The following is a 20,954-nucleotide window of genomic DNA, read 5'->3' as shown; positions in this document are numbered from 1 at the left end:
TGTATCTTATTTTATCTGAACTGTTGTTTTCAACGCTAATTTGTTGTGGCCAGTGCAAGAAAATCCCTTATTCCATGGCCATCCAGGGTATTGATTTAGGATACATCTTTGTTGCAATCCTGTACACAATCAAGACTCCCTTTCCAGCATAAGGAATTGGTAGCAAGTGTGTATAATGTCTTGATTCGTGTGCTTAATTCCCATTGCTATCACTATGTGGTGTAGTCCTTTATTTCTGTTTTAAGAACATAAGAATGGCCATACAGGATCAGACCAATGGTCCATCTAGCTCAATATCCTGTCTTCTGACAGTGGACAGTGCCAGATGCTTCAGAGGGAATAAACAGAACAGGGCAATTTTGATTGATCCAGTCCCAGATTCTGGTGGTTGGAGGATTAGGGCCATCCAGAGCATTGGGTTGCATCTCTGGTCTAGCCATTGATGGAGCTGTTCTCCATGAACTTATCTGATTCTTTTTTTAACCCAATTATACATTGGTCTTTACAACATTCCATGACAACGAGTTCCACAGACTGATTGAGCATTGTGGTGAAAAAGTACTTCCTTTTATTAATTTTAAACCTACTATCTATGAATTTCATTAGGTGACCTCTTGTTCTTGTGTTATGGGAAGGTGTCACGGGGTCACTCACCACATTGGCATCTCCTGCTGGGCATTATGGGAATTAGCTTGGTCCCAGCTAGGGTGACCAGATGTCCCGATTTTATAGGGACAGTCCTGATTTTTGGGTCTTTTTCTTATATAGGCTCCTATTACCTCCCACCCCCTGGCCCGATTTTTCACATTTGCTGCCTGGTCACTCTAGTCCCAGTGCATGCACCCTCAGGTGGTGGTAGCTCTCCCATCCTCGCCTCCACTTGCAGACCCATTATGGCTCCTTTCACTCGGCATCTGCTTCGTGGCACAGCCCCTCCGGCCATGCCACCATCCGGCTTCCTCCCCTTCCTGGGGACTCCTCCAGCAAAAGTCGAGCCACTCCTCACAGCGGCTTGGCAGTCCACAGCCAGGCTGCTCCTTCAGCGGCTAGTGGTGGGGGTAAGCCTGTCCTCTACTCCAGGCCCCACCCCAAGGACCCTGCAGACAGCAGCTTCCTGCTGCCTCTTCCTTCCAGCTCACCGTCTCTATTCCCTGGGCCACTTCCACGGAGCCTCATTTCCCTCTGCTCCTGCCTCTGGTTCCAGCTCCTTTGCCCTCTTCGCAGGTCCTCAAGCCTGTAAGTCCTGGCAGCCCATCAGGAGCTCTCCCTAACTTTTCCGGTCCCTGCTAGCACCAGTCCTTCCCCAGATGCTGGTCTCTCTGTAGCCCTCTAGGAAGATAGTCTTCTCCCTAGGGCTCCCTGCAGCAGATTAACTCACTCTGGTCTGCAGCTTCCATTTATATGGACTGGCTGGGCCCTGAATTGCTGGTCCAGCCACCGCCTAATTGTCTGCAGCTGCCATCCTAATGGGCTGTTTCCCCCGCAGCCACTCTTTTGGCTGCCTGCCACTCAGCCTCCCGAGGCTGTTTTTAACTCTCTCAGGGCCAGTGCGGGGCAGGCGCCCCATCACAGAAGGGATAAATAACACTTCCCTATTCATTTTATTCATATGTGATCATGTCTTTTTTAGATGATACTTTTCACTTTAGCACTGACTGTGAACTTACAGGATTTACCCTCACTCTTCAGGTAGCATGTTGTTTGTGCCTCCTGCTGTGTCAGTTCATCTCTGTGATATCATGAAGTGGGGGAAGAGGCAAGAGAAGGAGGAAAGAACAGAGGTGGAGAAAAAGGCATTGTGGCCAGGAGGCAGATAAGGAATGGATAATAAGGAATAGTGAGAAGCTGATGGGGAAGGATAGAGATTAGGAAAAGGAAGAAAGGAATGGGAAATAAGCACTGGGAAGGAGAGAAAAAGAGGAGGAAAAGGAAAGGGAAGTGTTGGGGGAAGGAGACAGGAAGAGAAAATGCTGGAGAGGGCAGAGAACTGGTAGAAGTGTTGGGGAAGGCCTGGGGTTTCACTGGGGCAAATCTAGGCAAAAAATCTAGGCAAGCATAGAAAATGTCAACCTTCCTATGGAGTAAATGAAAAGGTGGCATCATTTGTTAAACAGCACTTTCCATAAAAGGACATGCTTTTAAGAAATGTATTTCACCACCCAGCCTCTGGCAGGCACCTGTGAGTCCACTCACTGCATGTCTGCACTGTTTTTACATGTAACATGGGATCAAAGTAAGCACACTTTTTCTCTAAGGATTGGTATGACCTGCTCAGGATACAATAAGAATTGATACAAGTCTTTGCTCAAAATTTAAAACAAATCTGATCTTATTTGGAGTTTGGAAAAGGCTCAGTTGACTTCTTTTTTTTTTTTTCTTTTAATTTTCCAGTACGTCTGCACTTCCTGATTTTGGCAGGAAGTGGATGTGCTGAAATACGATGACAAATGCTGTACTCACAGTGTTCTTGGCCTAACCGAACCCAAACCTGGAGGTATTGGAAATCTCTCACAGAGGCATGTCTTCAAATTTGTAGCCTAATTTGCAGCCTACTGTAAGGTGGTTTGGACATGTTTGGATGCATCTCTGACCCAATATTCCAAATATTTTGAACTTTACCCCATAATTCCTTTTCTGTCACCTTTGCAAATTGAATTTCTTGTTTTAAGACACCTTAGAGACTAACAAATTTATTTGAGCATAAGCTTTTGAAAACTTATGCTCAAATAAATTTGTTAGTCTCTAAGGTGCCACAAATACTCCTTTTCTTTTGCGAATACAGACTAACACGGCTGCCACTCTGAAACTTGTTTTAAGACGTTTCAGACTGCCATCTATAAGGCCCAGGAAGAAAATTCACCTACCCCATTCCACAGGCTTTGGACAGTTGGTAAGGAGCATTACAGGATCTTAGCCTTCCTCTGAAACATCAAGTATTGGCTATTGGCACACAAAGGACATCACACTAGATGGTCCAATAGTCTGATCTGGCATGGCAAATCCTACATTCCCATATAATTCATTTTACATGTATATCCAAGTGTATAAATGTATGCCATGGCAGATCAGACTATCCATATAATTTTAAACTTAAATGGAACATCAACAGAACCTTTGTTCTCCCTTCCCGCTTCCCTGGCCCCAAAATATCACATTTAAAAGAAATAAATTATCTGGATTAAAAATGCTATCTGTGGTGGTGAGTGGGTGGTTCTGTTTACTCTGCCACATTATATAGTACCACTTCTACTCCTTGTTTGGACAGCAGTCACAAGACCTAGATATCAAGCTGTGAAAGTTATTTTTCTTGCAGCAGTCTCTCTCTTTTTGGCAGGCATTTCTATCAGTGACTTTGGAGATGCCTCTGTTTTTGTCATGTGGTTGGGCTGATGATGAGATTTCTGTGCTGCTTCATTTTCCTGGATTCAGTTGGTCTTTGAGTCTTCTTCAGTTCTGAGTAATTGGTACACTCTTGAACGCATGCAGATTTGCATCACAACCTAATAAGGTCTTAATATAAAGTCTCTGTAAGAAAATAGCCTCAAAAGAAAGAATTCATTGTACTGTTCCACATGATAAAAATCTGTTTTCTGTCTCTGCAGCTACCCACATCCAAAAACACATTCCATTTTTTATAACAATTTTCATTTGTGAATCAAGGCAAAATGAGAGGAAATGACTGGGGTATAATCGTCCCATCTAGAAACATTCATTTTAGTTTTGTAAACACAGAGCTAGAACTGTGTAAACAAGTGTCTTAATTTTCTTTAAACGGAATATTTTAGATGTCAGAGGTAGACAAGCTGCTTATATCAATACCATATGCTTTTTATTGCATCAGTGGCTGTCTCTTTATTTAATATTCTGATCAAAAAGATAATTTTTCAAAAGCATGTTAATTTTATAAAATCCAATAATCTCTCTCTGTCTCTCTTCCCACCCCCCCACCCCATCTACAGTTTACTCTCCTACCCACCATCCTAATATCTGAGCAGCTTGCATTAAAATCAATAGCAATACTGAAGTCCCTAGTGGACTTCAAGGAGTCTCTGGCATGTCTCACTTTTTGAGGTCAAACCTCTTCTTCAGGTATGTTTGTGGGGATTGGTACAGGTTTAGCAATAGGAGAGGGTATCAGTGGGGGAATGAGAGCTAAGGATTATAATTTATTTATTTATTCAAATTACTAATTTATAATACAAAATACATGGACCAAATAATATCTTTAATGTTGCAAAATTCCTGTTGATTTCAAAGAAGAACTAGGCCTACTTAACTACAAGCATTATATGTAAATATCATCAAACCAAAATCTGCCTGATCTAAAGAGAAAATTGAGTTTGGATTATAGCATCCAAGAGTGTGAGCAATGTATGTTAATTTTTCATTGTATAAATAACAGCCAGCAAAGTAAATAATACATGTTTAATATGCAATACACATATGTAACTTGGGCACTGCAATGAGGTTTTGCTTCTTACCTAAGCTTACATAAGCTTTAATCTGAGGTTTATTCTCTGGAGATAACTGAGCAATATATACTTGCATGCATGTTGTTATGTTACAGAGATGTCTTTTAACACTGAGTTAAAGTCATCTCTCTTGCGACATTCTTTTCAGTTTGCATTGCAAATTCTGGGCTACAGCCCATTGAAGCCAATGGGAGTCTTGCCATTGACCTCACTTCGAATCAGTCCCTACCTCTACCTAAAATCACCTTTTACAAACATGCAGGATTCCTAACTATAGAATTATTGTTTGTGAGTAACATGTCATGTAAATTCATAAAGGTCATAGAGATCAATCACTTTGTTAAGTGGAAATATTTATGTTTGGATCCCAAAAATGTTATGAATCATTTTGGTGCTTTAAGTTCAGGATACAGAGTAAATTATTCCAAAAATTATAGTGGCTAAACGTCATTCCCTCCAAACGTTTGTGTAATATCTATTTATCTGTGGGCCAATGGCTGCTATGTATAATTAGAGGCAGACTTTGTCAAGTTAAGACTAAGTAAACACAGCTGAACATAAACAAGTTGGACTACAAGCATTTTTTAGTTTTGCCAACATCATACAACCTTGAAGACTGCTGCTTCTTCACTACAATCTGCTTTCAATGAGAGAGAGAATTCTTTTTGTTTCAAATGAGTAAGTGTTGACTGGACATTTGGTTTGTTTAAATTTTTCTTTGCAACAGAAATAAACAATATGCATATACCTGGTGGAGGGCATCATTTCTATTGTTTAGGAATCAGAGTGGTTTCATAGTGGAGTGCATCTGGAATAATCTGCTGAAACAAGGAACAATAACATAGCTAAAGACATAGTTACACACTAATTTAAAATTCAATGTATGTGAAAGAAAACTTTCTACTGTTTCTGTAGAACTTAAACATATTTAAGATTCTGTATGAAATTATATGTGCGTGTGTTACACACACACTTTTCAGCATTCTTAAAATAACATGAAAACATGAAGACAAATTTTTGGCTGGGTTTCTAAGACTACCTTTTTTGATAAACATTTTCCACAACACCTGTTTTGCCTCAAGGTACAAAAAGAAAATATAGCTTGATCTTCTCGTAGAGAGAGTGGCACAATTTAAAAATATATTCATGTGGTAATTTACCATGTTTATATTATCAGGTGCTTAAATAGAATTCCTTGTTACAAATTTGATTTTAAAGGTCACATTACTTATCAGTTCAAAGAGTCCTGAAAAAAATGAAGTAGTAGAAGCTTAGCTGAAAATTAAATAGCTAATTTCTGGTTACTTAGACAAAGAGTTTTGATTTATACAACAGTAGGAGTGATCGTTATGACTTTCAAAAGACATTCAAATGGACTTTCAAAGACTTTAAATCATATCCAGTTTTTAGATCTAGTTTCAAGACATTGTTGTTAGGTGCTGCTTTTGATAACACGGTACTTGATTCGAAGGGGTGATGACCCCCAGTCACGGAGCTAGACTTCAATGGAAATCACTGATGCACATCGCTTTTCAGACTCAGTTGTAGACTAGTTTGCATTGGGCAGGGCAATGAACAGTTTTCTGAGAACCATATATAATAATAAATATGATTGATACAGTCTCCCTGTCAGGTAGATGAGGCTGTGCTGGTATATGGGAAACTATAGTAACAAGGGCATGTACTATTGTTTTATCACCTACGGTTTCAAATGGGCAATACAGTTTCTTCAAATGAAATAATTTTTTTGAATCATCTCACCCAATCAAGAGAGTGATTTTTATTTAGAGCACAGACAGTCCTAGAGCTAATCAGAACAACACCCCATTAATAACCTTTTTGTTTTAGATGTTGGGTTTTTTCATTTCTCTGTTTGAAAATGATTTTACGTTTTTGTTTGAGTTTTGCACGTTAGGAGCCTCTGTTGTTCTATTCAGTGTTTGACTTTGTAAAAATTCCTGTTCTTGTGAACGAATTGTCCATAGAGACATTTCACATTTGTACAGTGGATATTTGTACTAAGAGCCAGCCACTTTGCAATGCTTAGCAGTGGGGACTCTCTGATGATGTAGGGATGATGGAGCTGACTCCTGCACCAATTGCCCCCTTCTTGTTTCTGAGGGCATGCTTGGGGAAAATAAGGAGCATAGTGAAGAGGGGTATGAGAGGTGTCTAATTCATTGTAGGGACCATAGCTTAGAGCAGCCCCTAGACTAAGGCCAGGGGAGCTTGAAAATGAAGTTGTAATAGAGCTGGTCTGAATTTCTGTTTGGTAGAAAATTTTAACATTTCATAATTTGTTTTCAGTTTGGCTCAGAACAAAATCAAATATTTTTAATATTTCCCATAGAATGGAGTTTCTGAAAAATTCAAGTTTTGCAGAATTTTCGGAAATAATTTTGTTGTCCAGTTTGAAATATATTTTTTCTGTAGGAATTTTCATTGATATCAACACATTTTTAAATGTTTCAATTTTGATAAAAACAACATTTCTCATTGAAAAAAGATTTTCACGAAAAATTTCTGACCAGCTGTAAGTCAGAAGCTGCTGTCTGATGGCCCTTTCCCACTCTCCCAACTTTTTCCTATGCTGTGTAGATTTCAGGAGAGGGCAGAATCTTTCCGTACATGTCTTATGTCAGTGTTAACAGACAAAACTCTGCAACTTTTCCTCAAACACATTTTAAAGTAATGTAAGTCTCCTGCAAACCCCCAAATGCCATTGGGTTTGAACTTCCGCAGTTACTATACCCATTATACAAATAGATCAGCTATGCCACTGGGAGGCTGCCCAGGTCACACAGTCAGAAGCATAATTCAGACCTGAACCCAGGAATCCCGACTCCCAGACCAATGTTCTTACCACTAGATCACACCCTCAACTCTCCTCTGAAAGCTAGTTTCTTCAAGACCACTTTCTTTCAAAGCATCAGTATCTACTGTGTAACAAATCTCTTCTCATTTAGACTAGTCAAGCTTAGGAATGGTGCCAACATTCTTAAAGAATGATTTAGTAGCCAACAAACATCTACAAAGTCTGTAAGCCTGTGAGAAACAATAACATTAGAAGTATAGATCATATCAGAAGCAATCTCCCAGTTCTGACAAGGCATTCAGTACAAATATTTGTTTAGTTCTCTTTATTCTCATTCACCTCATTAGACAGTTTCAAATGTTTTGCCGAAAGAACCATTCAGTTCTCCTCCTCACAGCTCTTCGGATCCAAAGCCTTCACAGTGTCATATACAAATCTATCTACCACTGTTTTAAGACCTCCCGCACATTAGACACTATACTGGAATAAAATGGCCTCATCTGTTTTACAACTTTCAGTGAGTTGACATTTAAAATGTAAAGATTCCTCTACTCCTCAAGAACACAAGCTAAGCTATCTGTCTCCTGATACAACACCCACCACCATAGCTGGGTTTGAGAGCTCTTTCAAAGATTAGTTTGTTGACAGCACACTGAAATTGCACCATGCTAGACTCCACATGGGATTCCACCTTCCTCACATCTGAAGGGAGAGAATCTCCTGGTACAAAGACAGACCCAAATCTTTCTTTGCATACAGGCAGGTGGTTGGAGACTTTGAGGAGCAGAGGAATTTCTGCTTCTCCTGAACTCTGGACAAAATTTGTGAACTCCTTTTGCTGCAGTATTCTTCCCTCCTTTATCTTGTTTGCTGTATTCTTTTTCATTCACTCATTTAATGGTTTTGAAAGCATAGTATCTACATCGACAAACTTTCCAGCTTGTGGAAATCTCCAAGGGCCTGTTGTTTGGAAGGTGTCTGGGAATATTTGGATTTGGGAAGAAACGTATAATAGACAAGAAGTTAAAGGTAAACTGAGTTGTGGTGAGCAGAGGAGGAGAAGGGACTTGAAATTTGGTATGAGGGTAGCCTTTGTATCAAAGATATGCCTTTTCCCAACACCGTGAAAATCCATCCAAATTTGGCAAAGTTATAAGCCTTTGAAAAATTGTGATTTGCACATTCTAAGTAGAGACTGCTTGGATTTTAGAAGCTAAATACTCCAAAGATTCTGTGCACACTGGGACGGAGCAGGACTTTCCCTGCAGTTGCATCTCTAGGCTGCTGTGGGCTGTGTTGGGTTGGGGTGCAGGCATCTGAACTGAGAGCAGAGAGACTGTCTCGCCGAGACCCAGACAAGGGGAGGGGAGAGGAGTAGATTGGGTCAAGGAGCCTGGATGTGTGTGTGGAAACTGGGACTGGAAGTTGGGATGGGAGGAGACTGGGCCATACCGTTTTTTCCACAAGACCCCTGCCTCATTTGGTGCATAAGATGGATGGTGCTCACTTAATGAAGAGCTGTTCAATATTTTGTTTCTCCTCATCATGAGTGGCCATAGGCCTTATTTATTGCATGCTACTCAAACAGAATTGTTGGTTTCCTCAGGGGTTTTCTATGGCACCTATCGCTATAGTATCTGAGTGCTTCACAAACATTAATGAATTTATTTTCACCACATCCCTGTGAGACAATGGGTGTGGTATTATCTCCATTTTACAGATGAGGATCTGAGGCATAGAGAGATCCCCTAATATTGGGTGTCCAGTTTGGGATGCCCAGGACCTGATTTTTCAGGGTACTTAGTATTATATAGCATTTTATGTGCTCAAATCACAGCTCCCGTTGACTTTAGTTGCAGCTGTGAGTGCTCAGCACTTTTGTAAATCAGACCCCAGGGTCCCAAGTAAGGTGCTCAGAAAATGAGGAACACACAATCAGTGACCCCCTGTGAGATGTTGGTTTAAGTGACTTGCCTAGCATCACACAGGAACTCTGGGCTAGATTCCCGGGGGACTAAGGCACCAAACTACTCCCTTGAATTTGCCAGATTGTCTCTGCTAAAATCAAAAGAAAACAAAATTCTGAAAAAATTGAAACATTTTGTTGTGAAATGTATGCAATGAAGCATTTTGATTTTTTTTTTATTCAAAATGACTTTTCGTGTATGAATTTCTGTCAAACTGAAACCTTTTGTTTTGGGCCAAATGAACCATTTAGTTCAGCCCCAAACAGATTTTTTTCCAACTTTTTGGTTCACCAGAAATTTCAAAAACATTTCCTTTCAGGTCAACTCAAAACAATTATTCCTTGTGTTTTGGAGCTCCCACTGAATTGAGAAATCTGTTGTTTGCCCTTCTCTGATCTGAAACAAGTTGTTGGGGGCCCTATTAAGCTCTTTCCCCTCTTGAGGCTGGTTCAAAAGCGCTGTGACAGGTGGGTCAATGTGTGCATATGAAGGTTCTCTGTATATGGGTGAAATTCGCCCCTGCAATGCTTATGCACCATTGAAGCCTTGTTTTAAGCCTTTCCTGTGTGATTGCATAGGTAATATAAATGTCTAGGCACAACTTAGGTGACTGTTTTGAACATTTAGCTGTAAAAACTATTGCTGACATCCCATTGTGCTTTGAAATGAACATTTTGTTGTGGATTTATATTTAGAAAGGTCATGTCAGTTTGTCAAGTACTTCTTTACCTTTTCCTCAATCAGGTGTATGCAAGAGAGAGAGAAACAATTAAGTCCTTTCCCTCTTCTGACTTGCATGTTTCACGCTGTAATGCTGGATAAGTACTCCCTGGAATCAGTTCTGGCATTGGGTTAGAAATTCGGATGTATGGCCTGACAATAGGGCATCTTGCAGCTTAAATGACTTTTGTACCTTGTATAAATATGTTTTGTTGTTGTTGGGGAGGGCTGACTGGGGTGTGGGGGAACTGGACAGCTCAGGGGAATGGTTATGAGCAGAGTCCCTGGAGTTCTGTGCAACATTTTTGTGAATTCTGTGGCAGGAGTCTGAAAACATCCTGTGTGTGTGCATTTATATCATAATATTATACCGTGCGTGTAGGGTCTGCTCCCAAACCCACAGCCAACTAGCATAACAAAATCTGATTTTACTGCCATAGTGTCAACACAGTGTTGAAAAATGACTTTGAAACCCACTCCTTTATCCCTCACTTTTAATGAAAAACAATTGGGGCTTGCCATGCAGTATAAGAGAGCTTACCCTGGCTGCATTTAACTTTAACTTTTTTTATTTTAAAAGCCTTGTTTTAATCTTTAAGAACTCCTAGTTATACTTTTCAAATAGAGTGAAAATCTGAACATGCCTGTCTGCAGTACTTGAGGATCTTGGCTGGGAAGGGGATATTTTAATATTAAAAATAAAGAAAATAAATTCATCCAGAAAATATCCTCTCTTCTTACCTCTTACTCCCTTTCTCCTCATGTACTCTCACTCTCTCCCCACTCTCCCTTTTAAAATCTCCTTTACCTTTTTTCCTTCTCTTCTCCATTCTCCTCTTTTCTTTCCCTCCTGTAGCTCTCCTATTCCCCTCCCCACTGCTTGACAAATGAAATTTTCTTAGTTTACATTATAAATCATAACAGTTCAAGATGGAAAAGCCCTATTTGATCATCTGGTCCATTCCTCCAGTCAATACAAGATATTTTGTAGTCCCTTCATATGCAACATTATTAATTACAAAGGAAGGGCCTGATCCAAAGCCTAGGGATGTCAATGAAGAAAGATTCCCATTGACTTCAGTGAATTTTGGATCAGGCCCCAAAAGAACGTAACACAATCCTCCATTTGCTGACAACTCTCCACCAAGATCAACGCTTCCCATTCTCTGTTATAAACTCCACAGAGGAAAACTTCAAGCTCTTGTGTCTCCAGTGACTTGAGTGAGTAGATAGGCCTTGTACCAATCCCTGAAGGTTAACACACTTGGGTCTGATGTTCCAGAGCCAGAAGCAAATTCCAGAAGTGAAGGTTTCACTGAGAATGCCTTGTCCCAGCCATTCAAATCTAGGGATGATAATCCAGAGCAGCACTGTTCCCAACTGTCAGTTGGGTGCACAAAAGAAGGTGATTTCTGAAACAGGCAAGACTCGAACCATATAGGGCTTTAAAGAATCGATCAATACCAACACCTGGGTTTGCACCCTGAAACAAACTAGTAGCCTATGCAGTCTGTGGAGAATAGGTATAATATGATCCAAATGAAAAAAACATCTAAATAAAATGCTTCTGCACTAGCTGAAGTTCAAGTGGTCTACAGAGGTATTCCCATGCACAGAACATTGCAGTTATTCAGTCTGGAGTTGGCAAATATAGGAATAACTGGTAAGGCCTATGTGCAATAACCTCCATACCCAGTGTCATCAGCATATTGTTGGCACTGCAGCCCACACTATCTCGCTCTCTTCCAGTGACCTCATATACATTTGAATCAAGAGAGGGGAAGTGACAGATTTTGATACCTATATGAGAGAACCATCAGAGCAGATAAGCAACTCCTCTCAGCAAAAAATCCCTATAAATAAATACAAATCTATATTTAAATGTCCCAATTCCACCTTCTGAAATCTCTGCATAAAGCAGTAATGGGGCCATTCAAACAACTCTCTTCCCGCTGCCAGGCTCCAAAGATAAATCTGAGAGCAGCTGACAGATCTAAGAAGGACAGTACAGGTACCTGTATCCTTTGTCCAGTGACAGAAAGAGATTATTAGCCAGGAAGACCAGTTCAGGCTCTGTACTGTAGCCAGATCTAAAATCAGATTGAAAGGGGTCGAGGCAAGGTGTTGCTGGAGCTACTTCATCACAGCCTTCTCAGTAACCTTTTGTAGCATACAGAGAGGGCAATCATCAGTGAAAACATCAATTTAAAGAATTGGTCTTCTGAGCATGGGGCTAGAGGTCATTCATTTGAGAATTTCTGGCACCTTTCCTCCTCCAGCTCCACAAAATAAGGTATTGACAAATTTCTGCCAAGTGTGAACCCAGTACGTGCTCAGGAGATTATACCGGTAGGATGGATGTGGGTCCAGTTCACAGGTCATAGCCTGATACTCCCCAACACTTCTGGCAGTGCAAACTGGCAGTAAGTCGACCAGTGCTTCTCCCCTGGCCTGACGCAAATAACTCTGTCAGCGGCAGCCAGTCTGTTCAAAATTTGATCAACCCTGTCCACAAAGCAGATAGAAAATTCCCCATGGGAGAAACATTTAATTCTGATTCCAGGTGGAGACAGGCCAGATTCTCAAGGCTGTAAACTGCCTTGAGCAGTTCTGTTGCTTATGATGGGGAAATTGTGGGGGGGGAGAGGATGTTGGACTTTCTCCACTGCAGAAAAAAAAGCTATATACTGCAGTCAGATTCAGAGTGAGATTTCCATTCTACCCTCCTCCCTCTATAATTTATCTGTCATGGGGCTTCTGTAGATCAGCGAGACATGGAACAGGGGAGCACAAAGGGAAAAGGCTTTTTGAAGAACTCTGCACCAGTTTCTGGGGTCAGAAGATGATCATAAATGCTCTATAAAGCTGTTTGATAGAATGGCCCATTAGCTGAACAGAATTGTCCTTCAGAAAGAAGTATATTTGTTGGTTTAAGGAACAGAACGGTAACACCTAGTCTCCATAGATTGAGCACCGAGGCGGGTCAACTCACATTTCCTCCACTCAAGTTAGATGAACTGCTGTTTACTGAGTTCGGGTCTTTCAGAAGGTACTACCTGCTCTGCGTGGATATTAAATGACACTCTTTGTAAGAGTAGGAGAATGGCCCAGTGTTCATGATTACAATTGTCTCTCCTTTCTGTCGTAGCATGCTCTACGCTGATTGCTTGCTACCTTCGTCCTCCAGAGGTGACTGGATTTTTAGTGATGTTGATTGGTTTATGGGTCTACTTTGGGATCTATTGGGAGGAAAGGAGCTATATTGATGTAAATTAATATAATAATATTAATTCCACTTAACCCAGCTTTCCCCTTTGCTTTCTCACACTGCTGTTTAAGTCATGTACCCTTAAACTGTGGTTTGAAAAGCATTATACAATCAAGATATGTCTGTAACCTGGAGAATTATATCACATCACCACTAATTTACATACACATGTAAACTTTATTTTTCATTCAACTGACTCCTATTATTCTTCATTCCTCTTCCTCCTTCTGTTTCTTTCTTTAGCTTGTTTTGAAAATGCTGGTCAACACATGTGAAACCAGGGTCTCCCAAACCAACAAAACACAGTGCACAAGAGGAGGAAAGAGAAACAGTTGAGTGCTGTTGCCAATTTTAAAATGAAGATAGTTATACACGGCCTTTTATCAACCCCGCAAATATTTTACAGTATTCACGATTTGGGGACAAAGAGCCCCTTTTGATCAGAGTTGTCTTTATTTCTGGAATAGAGAATGTAAAATTCATAAGGAATATATACATTCTAAATATGTTTCAGTCACATGAGAGTGACTTCCTGTGTCTTAATTTCCATGTTGGTTTGTTTTCACTATGTAATCTGTAACCTTCTCTTTTTCTCTCTTCCACCCTCTCATACACACCCCTTTTCCTTTGAATTGTAAGCTCCATTTGCTCTGCATATTCTAAATGATAACAAAAAAGCAGGGTCTGGCACACAAATACTGCAATTCTGCATGATCCTTTTATAAATTTCATAAAATAGGAGGGAAGGGGGATGTGCGTCCCTTAACAGGACGCAGCATAATTGATCGTTTTTTCATTAGCTGCTCACTAGAGGGAACTTTGGTGAAGCTGTTCATAATTGCACAAGTGTGTGCTGTAAGAATAATACTGTCAGGTCAAAATGAAGACTAAGCTGTAGCTGTAATTTATATTATTGAAAGCTTTGTTCTTAAATTCCAGCCTCTTTCCATATTTGGAGGCTAGACTGAAATAACTAGACAAGCCTATGAGTGTTTCTAAAATAACTGAAACTGCTGCAAGCATGTCAAAATAAGGAGATCTTAGTTTGCTGGGGTCTGTCCTAGTTGCATGGAATGCCCCTGTATTCCTCTCCTGGCTTTACACCAATTCCTTCTGGGGCATCGGACAAGCCATGTAAAGGGACACTGTCAACTTACAAAAACCACATATCTGTCTGTAAAAGTTTTGCCTGTTATCGCTACAAGTAACAGCTAAGATAAATGTAATGGAAAGACACTGGAGAAAAAAAACCTTGCTCTTTCCTCAGTTTGACTTAGTGTATGTGACAGCCTGTTCTGTCTAGCCAGTTTCACTGTTTCTCTTGTGCAGTCTGTTATTCAGTTTGTGTGGGTCTTTCATGCAGTAGCAAGGGAGAGAAAAAATATTTTTAAAATAGGCAACTGTGCCGATGAAAGTACTAAAACTGGCAGGAGGGCTCAGGGCAGGCATAGTAACGAAAATATATGACTTTTAACTTTTCTTTTGCAGTTGACGAGTTTCGAGTGAATAGTGTCACCTTCAGTACATTGCGTCTCATTTTCCCCATCTGTTCTAATGAAGATAATAACAGTTACCTCACGAGTGTGTTGTCAGGATTATTAATGAGTTAATACTTTTACAGAACTTTGAATATGAAAAACAGAATATACTATATGTGTGATGTATTAATAATGATAATTATGTGACTCCTGAAAAATACCATACTGCATTACAGAGCTATTATTGTCCAGTAACTATAATCTTGGCATTGAATGCTATAGTTTTAATGCTTACTCTATACTGAACACTTCTATTAATGGAAAGGTATATAGGATCCCATTGGTAGGAGATTTATTGGTACTTCCTGCTATAAACAACAGGGAACAAATATTCAGCCGAGCTGGTCTCTTTGGGTGCATGGTGGGAACAGAATGAAGCATTTCTGGCCAATAAAATCTAACCCTCTTGAATGCTTGTGTAATTGGGAGCAGAAAGGAAGGTACTACAACAACAACAACAACAACAGTCATAATTATTTATTATTTATGTTGTGGTAGTTGTAGGCCAGCGTCCCCTGTACTAGACACAGTACAAACACATAGTAAAAAGGCATTTCTGACTGTTGCTGTTTAATTGTCTTTCACCCCAAGGACCCTGAAGTATTTTCCAAAGTGTACACAGAAATCACTCCTCCCCTCACTGAAGTGCATCATCCTCTGATACTTAATCCAGTACCTTTTCAGTAGGACACAGAAGAAGAATATTGAATGCAGCTGAAACTAGAGGACATTTAGAAAATGTGATATTTGGAATTCAGTAGACAGTGTTATGCAGTTGATAATGACTGCAGGTGCCTGTCACATAGTATTTATTGCTATATATTTATCCTTACATATGCAGTGTTTCAGAGTAACAGCCGTGTTAGTCTGTATTCGCAAAAAGAAAAGGAGTACTTGTGGCACCTTAGAGACTAACCAATTTATTTGAGCATAAGCTTTCGTGAGGTACAGCTCACTTCATCGGATGCATACTGTGGAAAATACAGAAGATGTTTTTATACACACAGACCATGAAAAAAGTGGGTGTTTATCACAAAAAAATCTGGATTTGTGCTGGAAATGGCCCACTTTGATTATCATACACATTGTAAGGAGAGTGATCACTTTAGATAAGCTTTTACCAACAGGAGAGTGGGTTTTGGTGGGGGGGAGGCGAGAAAACCTGGATTTGTGCTGGAAATGGCCCACCTTGATTATCATACACATTGTAAGGAGAGTGATCACTTTACATAAGCTATTACCAGCAGGAGAGTGGGGTGCGGGGAGAGAAAACCTTTTGTAGTGATAAACACCCAATTTTTCATGGTCTGTGTGTATAAAAACATCTTCTGTATTTTCCACAGTATGCATCTGATGAAGTGAGCTGTAGCTCACGAAAGTTTATGCTCAAATAAATTGGTTAGTCTCTAATGTGCCACAAGTACTTCTTTTCTATATGCGGTGTTGTTATAGCCGTGTTGGTCCCAGGATATTAGAGAGACCTGGTAGATGAGGTAATGTCTTTTATGGGACCAACTTCTGCTGGTGAGAGAGACGAACTTTGGAGTTCTTCTTCAAGACATAGTTGTTTATACAGTGCTTTTCATATGTAAAGTGCTATGGAGGTCCTATAATTTGGTAGTACTGTACATAGTGCATGACATGATATTGGCTTGTTCCTTTATCAAGCTACACAGGGTTGGTAACCAAAATACAATACCAAAGCCAAATGTGGACTAGAGACCTCTACAATGCAGCCTTTATTAATTTTTAGTAAAGAAGCTTGGCTCATTGAGGCTAAAGCTCCCAGTATGTATTGCTCCATCTTGATGGAACCAAAAGGAGAGCTGGGCCTCTAGAGAAAGATGTCTGCAATCAGGTCTACTTTATGCAAATTAAGATAGCTCCTAGGCTCATGGCTACTAAATAGGGTAAATCTGGGGTATCCCTGCTCTCCTGAATAAAGTACTGGTCAAATTTGGGATCTGCAGTTCAAGTCTATTTTATAGTAGTTATAGGTCAAGTTTAAAATGCTCATTCTGTACATTGCTGATGACCAAGTGCTCACCTCGGTATGGTCAATGGGATTTCATATGTTTAGCATTATTAATTCAGTCCTTGCAAATACCATTGTCAAGGACAGTATTCAGTGCCAGTGTCATGCCATTTTTACCATTGCGACTGAAAAGGATCTGTCTTAGGAAACAACACCATTTTCAGGAATACATTGTATATTCTGGCTTTCAGCATTCAAGATCCCCATCTCCTTTGTTGTTCAGAAATACAGCGTCCTGTGGGTATTTTTTTACATTCAGAAGTTGTTTTCACCAATGTGTTGCCTTTGCAGTTAAAATATTCTGATTAGTTGGTATTCAGATACATAGAATGTCAAAAGACATTATGCCCAATACTCAGAGAGACGGAGCAGGACAAATTACGAGAGGTGAACAACAAGCAAAATGTAGCTTTGCTTTGTGAATTTGGTCCAGTCATTTTAAAGACTTGATCTTCCAAGGTGCTGAGCAATCCTAGAGACCCTCAATTCCCCTTGACATCAGGGGGAGGTAAAGGCACTTATCACCTGGCTGAACAGCGTCATTAGCCTTTCGGTGCTGCATTGTCCCTATCTATAAAATGGAGACAATGCCCACTAACCTCAGTGGGTTGTTGTGAGGCTTAATTAATACTTTTTGTAAAGTGCTTTGAGATTCTTGGCTACTATAGAAGTGCAAGACAAGAAGTGCAGTAGAAACTTGGAGTAGAAGCAAAGGAATTTTGGCAGCAAAAAGGGCCACAACCCTGGAAATTAAAGGTTTTCGGAGTTCATTATACAATCTTTCTCTTTTATCAATTGTTAGCAAGAACTTTGCAAAATAATCAATGATATTTCTGTTACAGTGCAATTTTAGAGACAAACATTTTAAGTACATCTATTTGTTTTTTAAAACAAAACCTGACTGAGTTAAAGAGTTATTTTTTATTTAAAACAATAGCATTATGTAATGGTAAGCGTCGGTGAGTGAGGACTAGAATTGCGTTGTATATATGCAAGTTATTTGAGTGTATTCTAGCTAAAATTAGTGCAATTTAAACTTCTCATGTAGACAAGCCCTTAGAGTCTATTTTTTGGCTGTGGTACTGGTTTGATATGACCTTGGGCAAGTCACTTTCATTTATATCTAGATGAACACTCCTAAAAAAGATTTGCAAATACTCATTGAAATCAACAGTGGAATTGGAATACTGATCACCATTCATGGCCATGTTCCTCAAATGTTTGTACAAGCAATTTTTTTGTTCACAGGAATGTTTTCCTAAAGTAAAAGTCTCACAGATGCTTGAGTGAGTGTGTGTTCTTATGGCAGTGACATTCATTATTTTTTCCGTTTCTATTTGTACACCTACCCACACAGGGTTTTTTACAAGGTGGGGCTTATTCACCCCCATCCTATCCTCTTAAAATGAAAGAAAATAAATGAATCAGAAGAAAAGAATATACAGGGAGGTACAGGGTTAAGCAGGTGGCCTTTTGTTATACTGGGATGATTCAGTACATCCCACCAAATCAAATGTTTCTTCTTCTCTCTGTGACTCCCTCTCTCAGTACAGATCGCACATTTTCCCTGCCGAGACCAGTACTGAAGCAATATCCTAAAATACTGCTAGTGGGCACTGTGCTTTTGTACATTTCATCTTGGAAAGACATAGAAAATTCAGGTCCCTGACCACTTGGGAAGATTTATGAAATTCATGGCACTTCGGAAGAGGAGAGGGTATTTGTTAAAGTTCGGCACACTAGCCAAATTCTAACTCGTTTAATTATTTCCTGCCAGCTTACTTTTCTCCTGCAATGTCAGCTAGATATCATATTCTTTACTTCCTACCCTGAACTGGTATAGAATATAGCTATGTGCTGTGTTGTGCTGATAAACATATGCTGGATTTCATGACAGAAGTGGCTGCATTCCAGTGGCGGATGAAGTGATTCTTTATATATAGTTTGCACAATTACCTCGTAAAGATTGTAAAGTGCTTTGGGATCCCTTCAGATGGAAGCTCTATTTAAAGAAAAGATCATCCTTGGCATTATCGTGGTAGCTGGCAACCAGTGATCAGCCTGATTCTCAAATATGTCTTCTCTGGAATCCAGACACAGACAGGGGATGCCAGCACCGTTAGGCATGTGCCTACTGTGCCTAATTGGAAATCCACTTATGTCTGTTACTGTGGAGAACTTCCTTGAATGAACAATTGTCATTCTTGAGTGGGCAAGGGTGTCATTTGCTATGGGGCAAGTTGCCCCCCAACGCTTGGTTTGCCTGGCAGATGTTTCACAGGGCTATATGTGCCACTTGGCGCACCCTGGAAACTGCAGGATATAGCATAATCACATATAATGTTCTATATGCTGATGCAACTTTCCCCTCCCCTCACAGAATTTTTCTGAAAAGGATCGCCTGGATGGGGCAAAGGAGAAAATGCCTGTGATACAACAAAATCACTAAAGGCTACTGATCATGTGTGTTTGTTATTTATGTAAATATGTGTCCTTTCTAAATCCCTGTTTGTGGTTTAGTTACAAACTGGGTCAGGGTCACATTTAAAACCACATACTGTCTTGTCAGTGGAAATTTTGTTTTGTAGAAAATTTACCTTTAGATTCGTACAGGACTGTGGTTCTGCTTTTTCATGTTTCTTATCATCCCTGACGTCCTCGGGATTATTCTTTTTAACATCTAGCTTCATCCCACCAGAACCTTTAGTAAGCTTCCAGGGCCAGAGTCACCTTTTTGAAGCTGGGAGAACCACATCTACCCGCAAGCCTGGTACGCTGTGCTCCAGGAGGAATTCATCCCTAGAGAGCAGCTCCTTCCCCATTCATGCTACCTACTTTGGGGGCCTTGCTGGTTATGATACCCCTGTGTCTTTACCTGGCCATAGCTTCTCAAAGTGGACTTTTTGTCACCTGGTGCCTTGCTCAGGGTCTATGCTAGTTCCTCCTGGCCAAGACCCTTGAGTGAATCTGGTCCACGGTATTTCAGGCTCTCCCATTGGATATCTATACAACTAATTTAATCAAAGACTAATCTCCATTTCAGAAGTAGTCTTATTTCCACCGGAGCCAATTTAATGCTGGGTTTGGGGGTATGTTTTGGGAAATACTGTGCGCAAAATGGACAATAATAGGATTTTCTCTCTGCTTTCAGAAACTTTGGAAAATGGACCCAACAAGTGTGAAAGGTGAGTGAGGGGCTGTCTTTGCCATTTGAATTTTTCTGTGCAATATGTACCCTGGTCACATGTCATGGTAGAAATGTAATCTGTACATGTAAATGTTTGTTGTTGCTTGAATCTAGCGCAGCTAACAGAAAAGGAACAAGCAAAGACGAAACATACTGGAAGGAGATCAATGCAGCGATGGCCCTAACAAACCTTGCCCAAGGAAAGGATAAACTGCAGGGAACTACCAGCTGCATCATTCAAAAGTCATCACATATATCAGAAATAAAGACTGTTAAAGTGCCATTAGTTCAGCAGTTTTGAGAAATTGTTACATTTTTTGGTCAAATGGACATTCCTCACAGCATTGGTTTTCAGTAAAATCCGATCCACAGCTCTGAAGCAAATATTGAAAATAGATCCTTTTAACATTATGGTCAGTTAAAAAATTAAAATGCACTCTCAGACCCAGACTTTTTCATTGTTTTAAATAAAATGTTCAATTGCTTCTATCAAAGGCATGTAAATTATAAAATAAAGTCCATTTTTATCAAAATATTAACTTATTTTATGTTAATCAAAGTGCGCATAAAATGTCTGCATTGCTATAACAATAAGTGCCTTGCTTTCAAAAAATAAGCTATAACGTGGGCATAGTACAACACAGTTATGCCTCAAAATGACAATGCCATTAACCTTAATCTTTGTATATTATTTCAAGTGAGCCTGAGCAGTCTAGGGCTGAACACATTATTGCTGGAAGCCCTTGAGAGAATTTTTGTGTATTTGACTTATACAAATTGATGACTGGCGAATCTTAATGAAAATGTTTTGTTTTTTTTTAAATCCACAGTATTATTAAAAATTGTATAGTCTGTTTTGTCAAAGTGACAATGAGGATGTTGTGCATGTTTCTTACCTGTATCTGCAGTGTGTTAAAATACCAAAATAACTCCTTTGAAAAGTGCAATACTG

The 20,954-nt window shown here is 39.9% G+C and overlaps 1 protein-coding gene across 1 annotated transcript in view; it reads left to right on the top strand.

Moving 5' to 3' along the window:
* The window catches only part of MKX (mohawk homeobox), a 50,765-nt gene extending 30,462 nt beyond the window's left edge, over positions 1-20,303 (top strand). The window contains exons 5-6 of the mRNA XM_077809472.1: positions 19,967-20,000; positions 20,117-20,303. Coding sequence (XP_077665598.1) covers positions 19,967-20,000; positions 20,117-20,303 — 221 coding nt within the window. The remainder of the gene's footprint in view (positions 1-19,966; positions 20,001-20,116) is intronic.
* The last annotated feature ends 651 nt before the right edge of the window (positions 20,304-20,954 follow it).

This window comes from Eretmochelys imbricata, chromosome 2 (assembly GCF_965152235.1).
Source record: "Eretmochelys imbricata isolate rEreImb1 chromosome 2, rEreImb1.hap1, whole genome shotgun sequence".
Lineage (NCBI taxonomy): Eukaryota > Metazoa > Chordata > Testudines > Cheloniidae > Eretmochelys > Eretmochelys imbricata.
The sequence above is the reverse complement of the archived record's forward strand: the minus strand, read 5'-3'. Positions and strand labels throughout refer to the sequence as shown.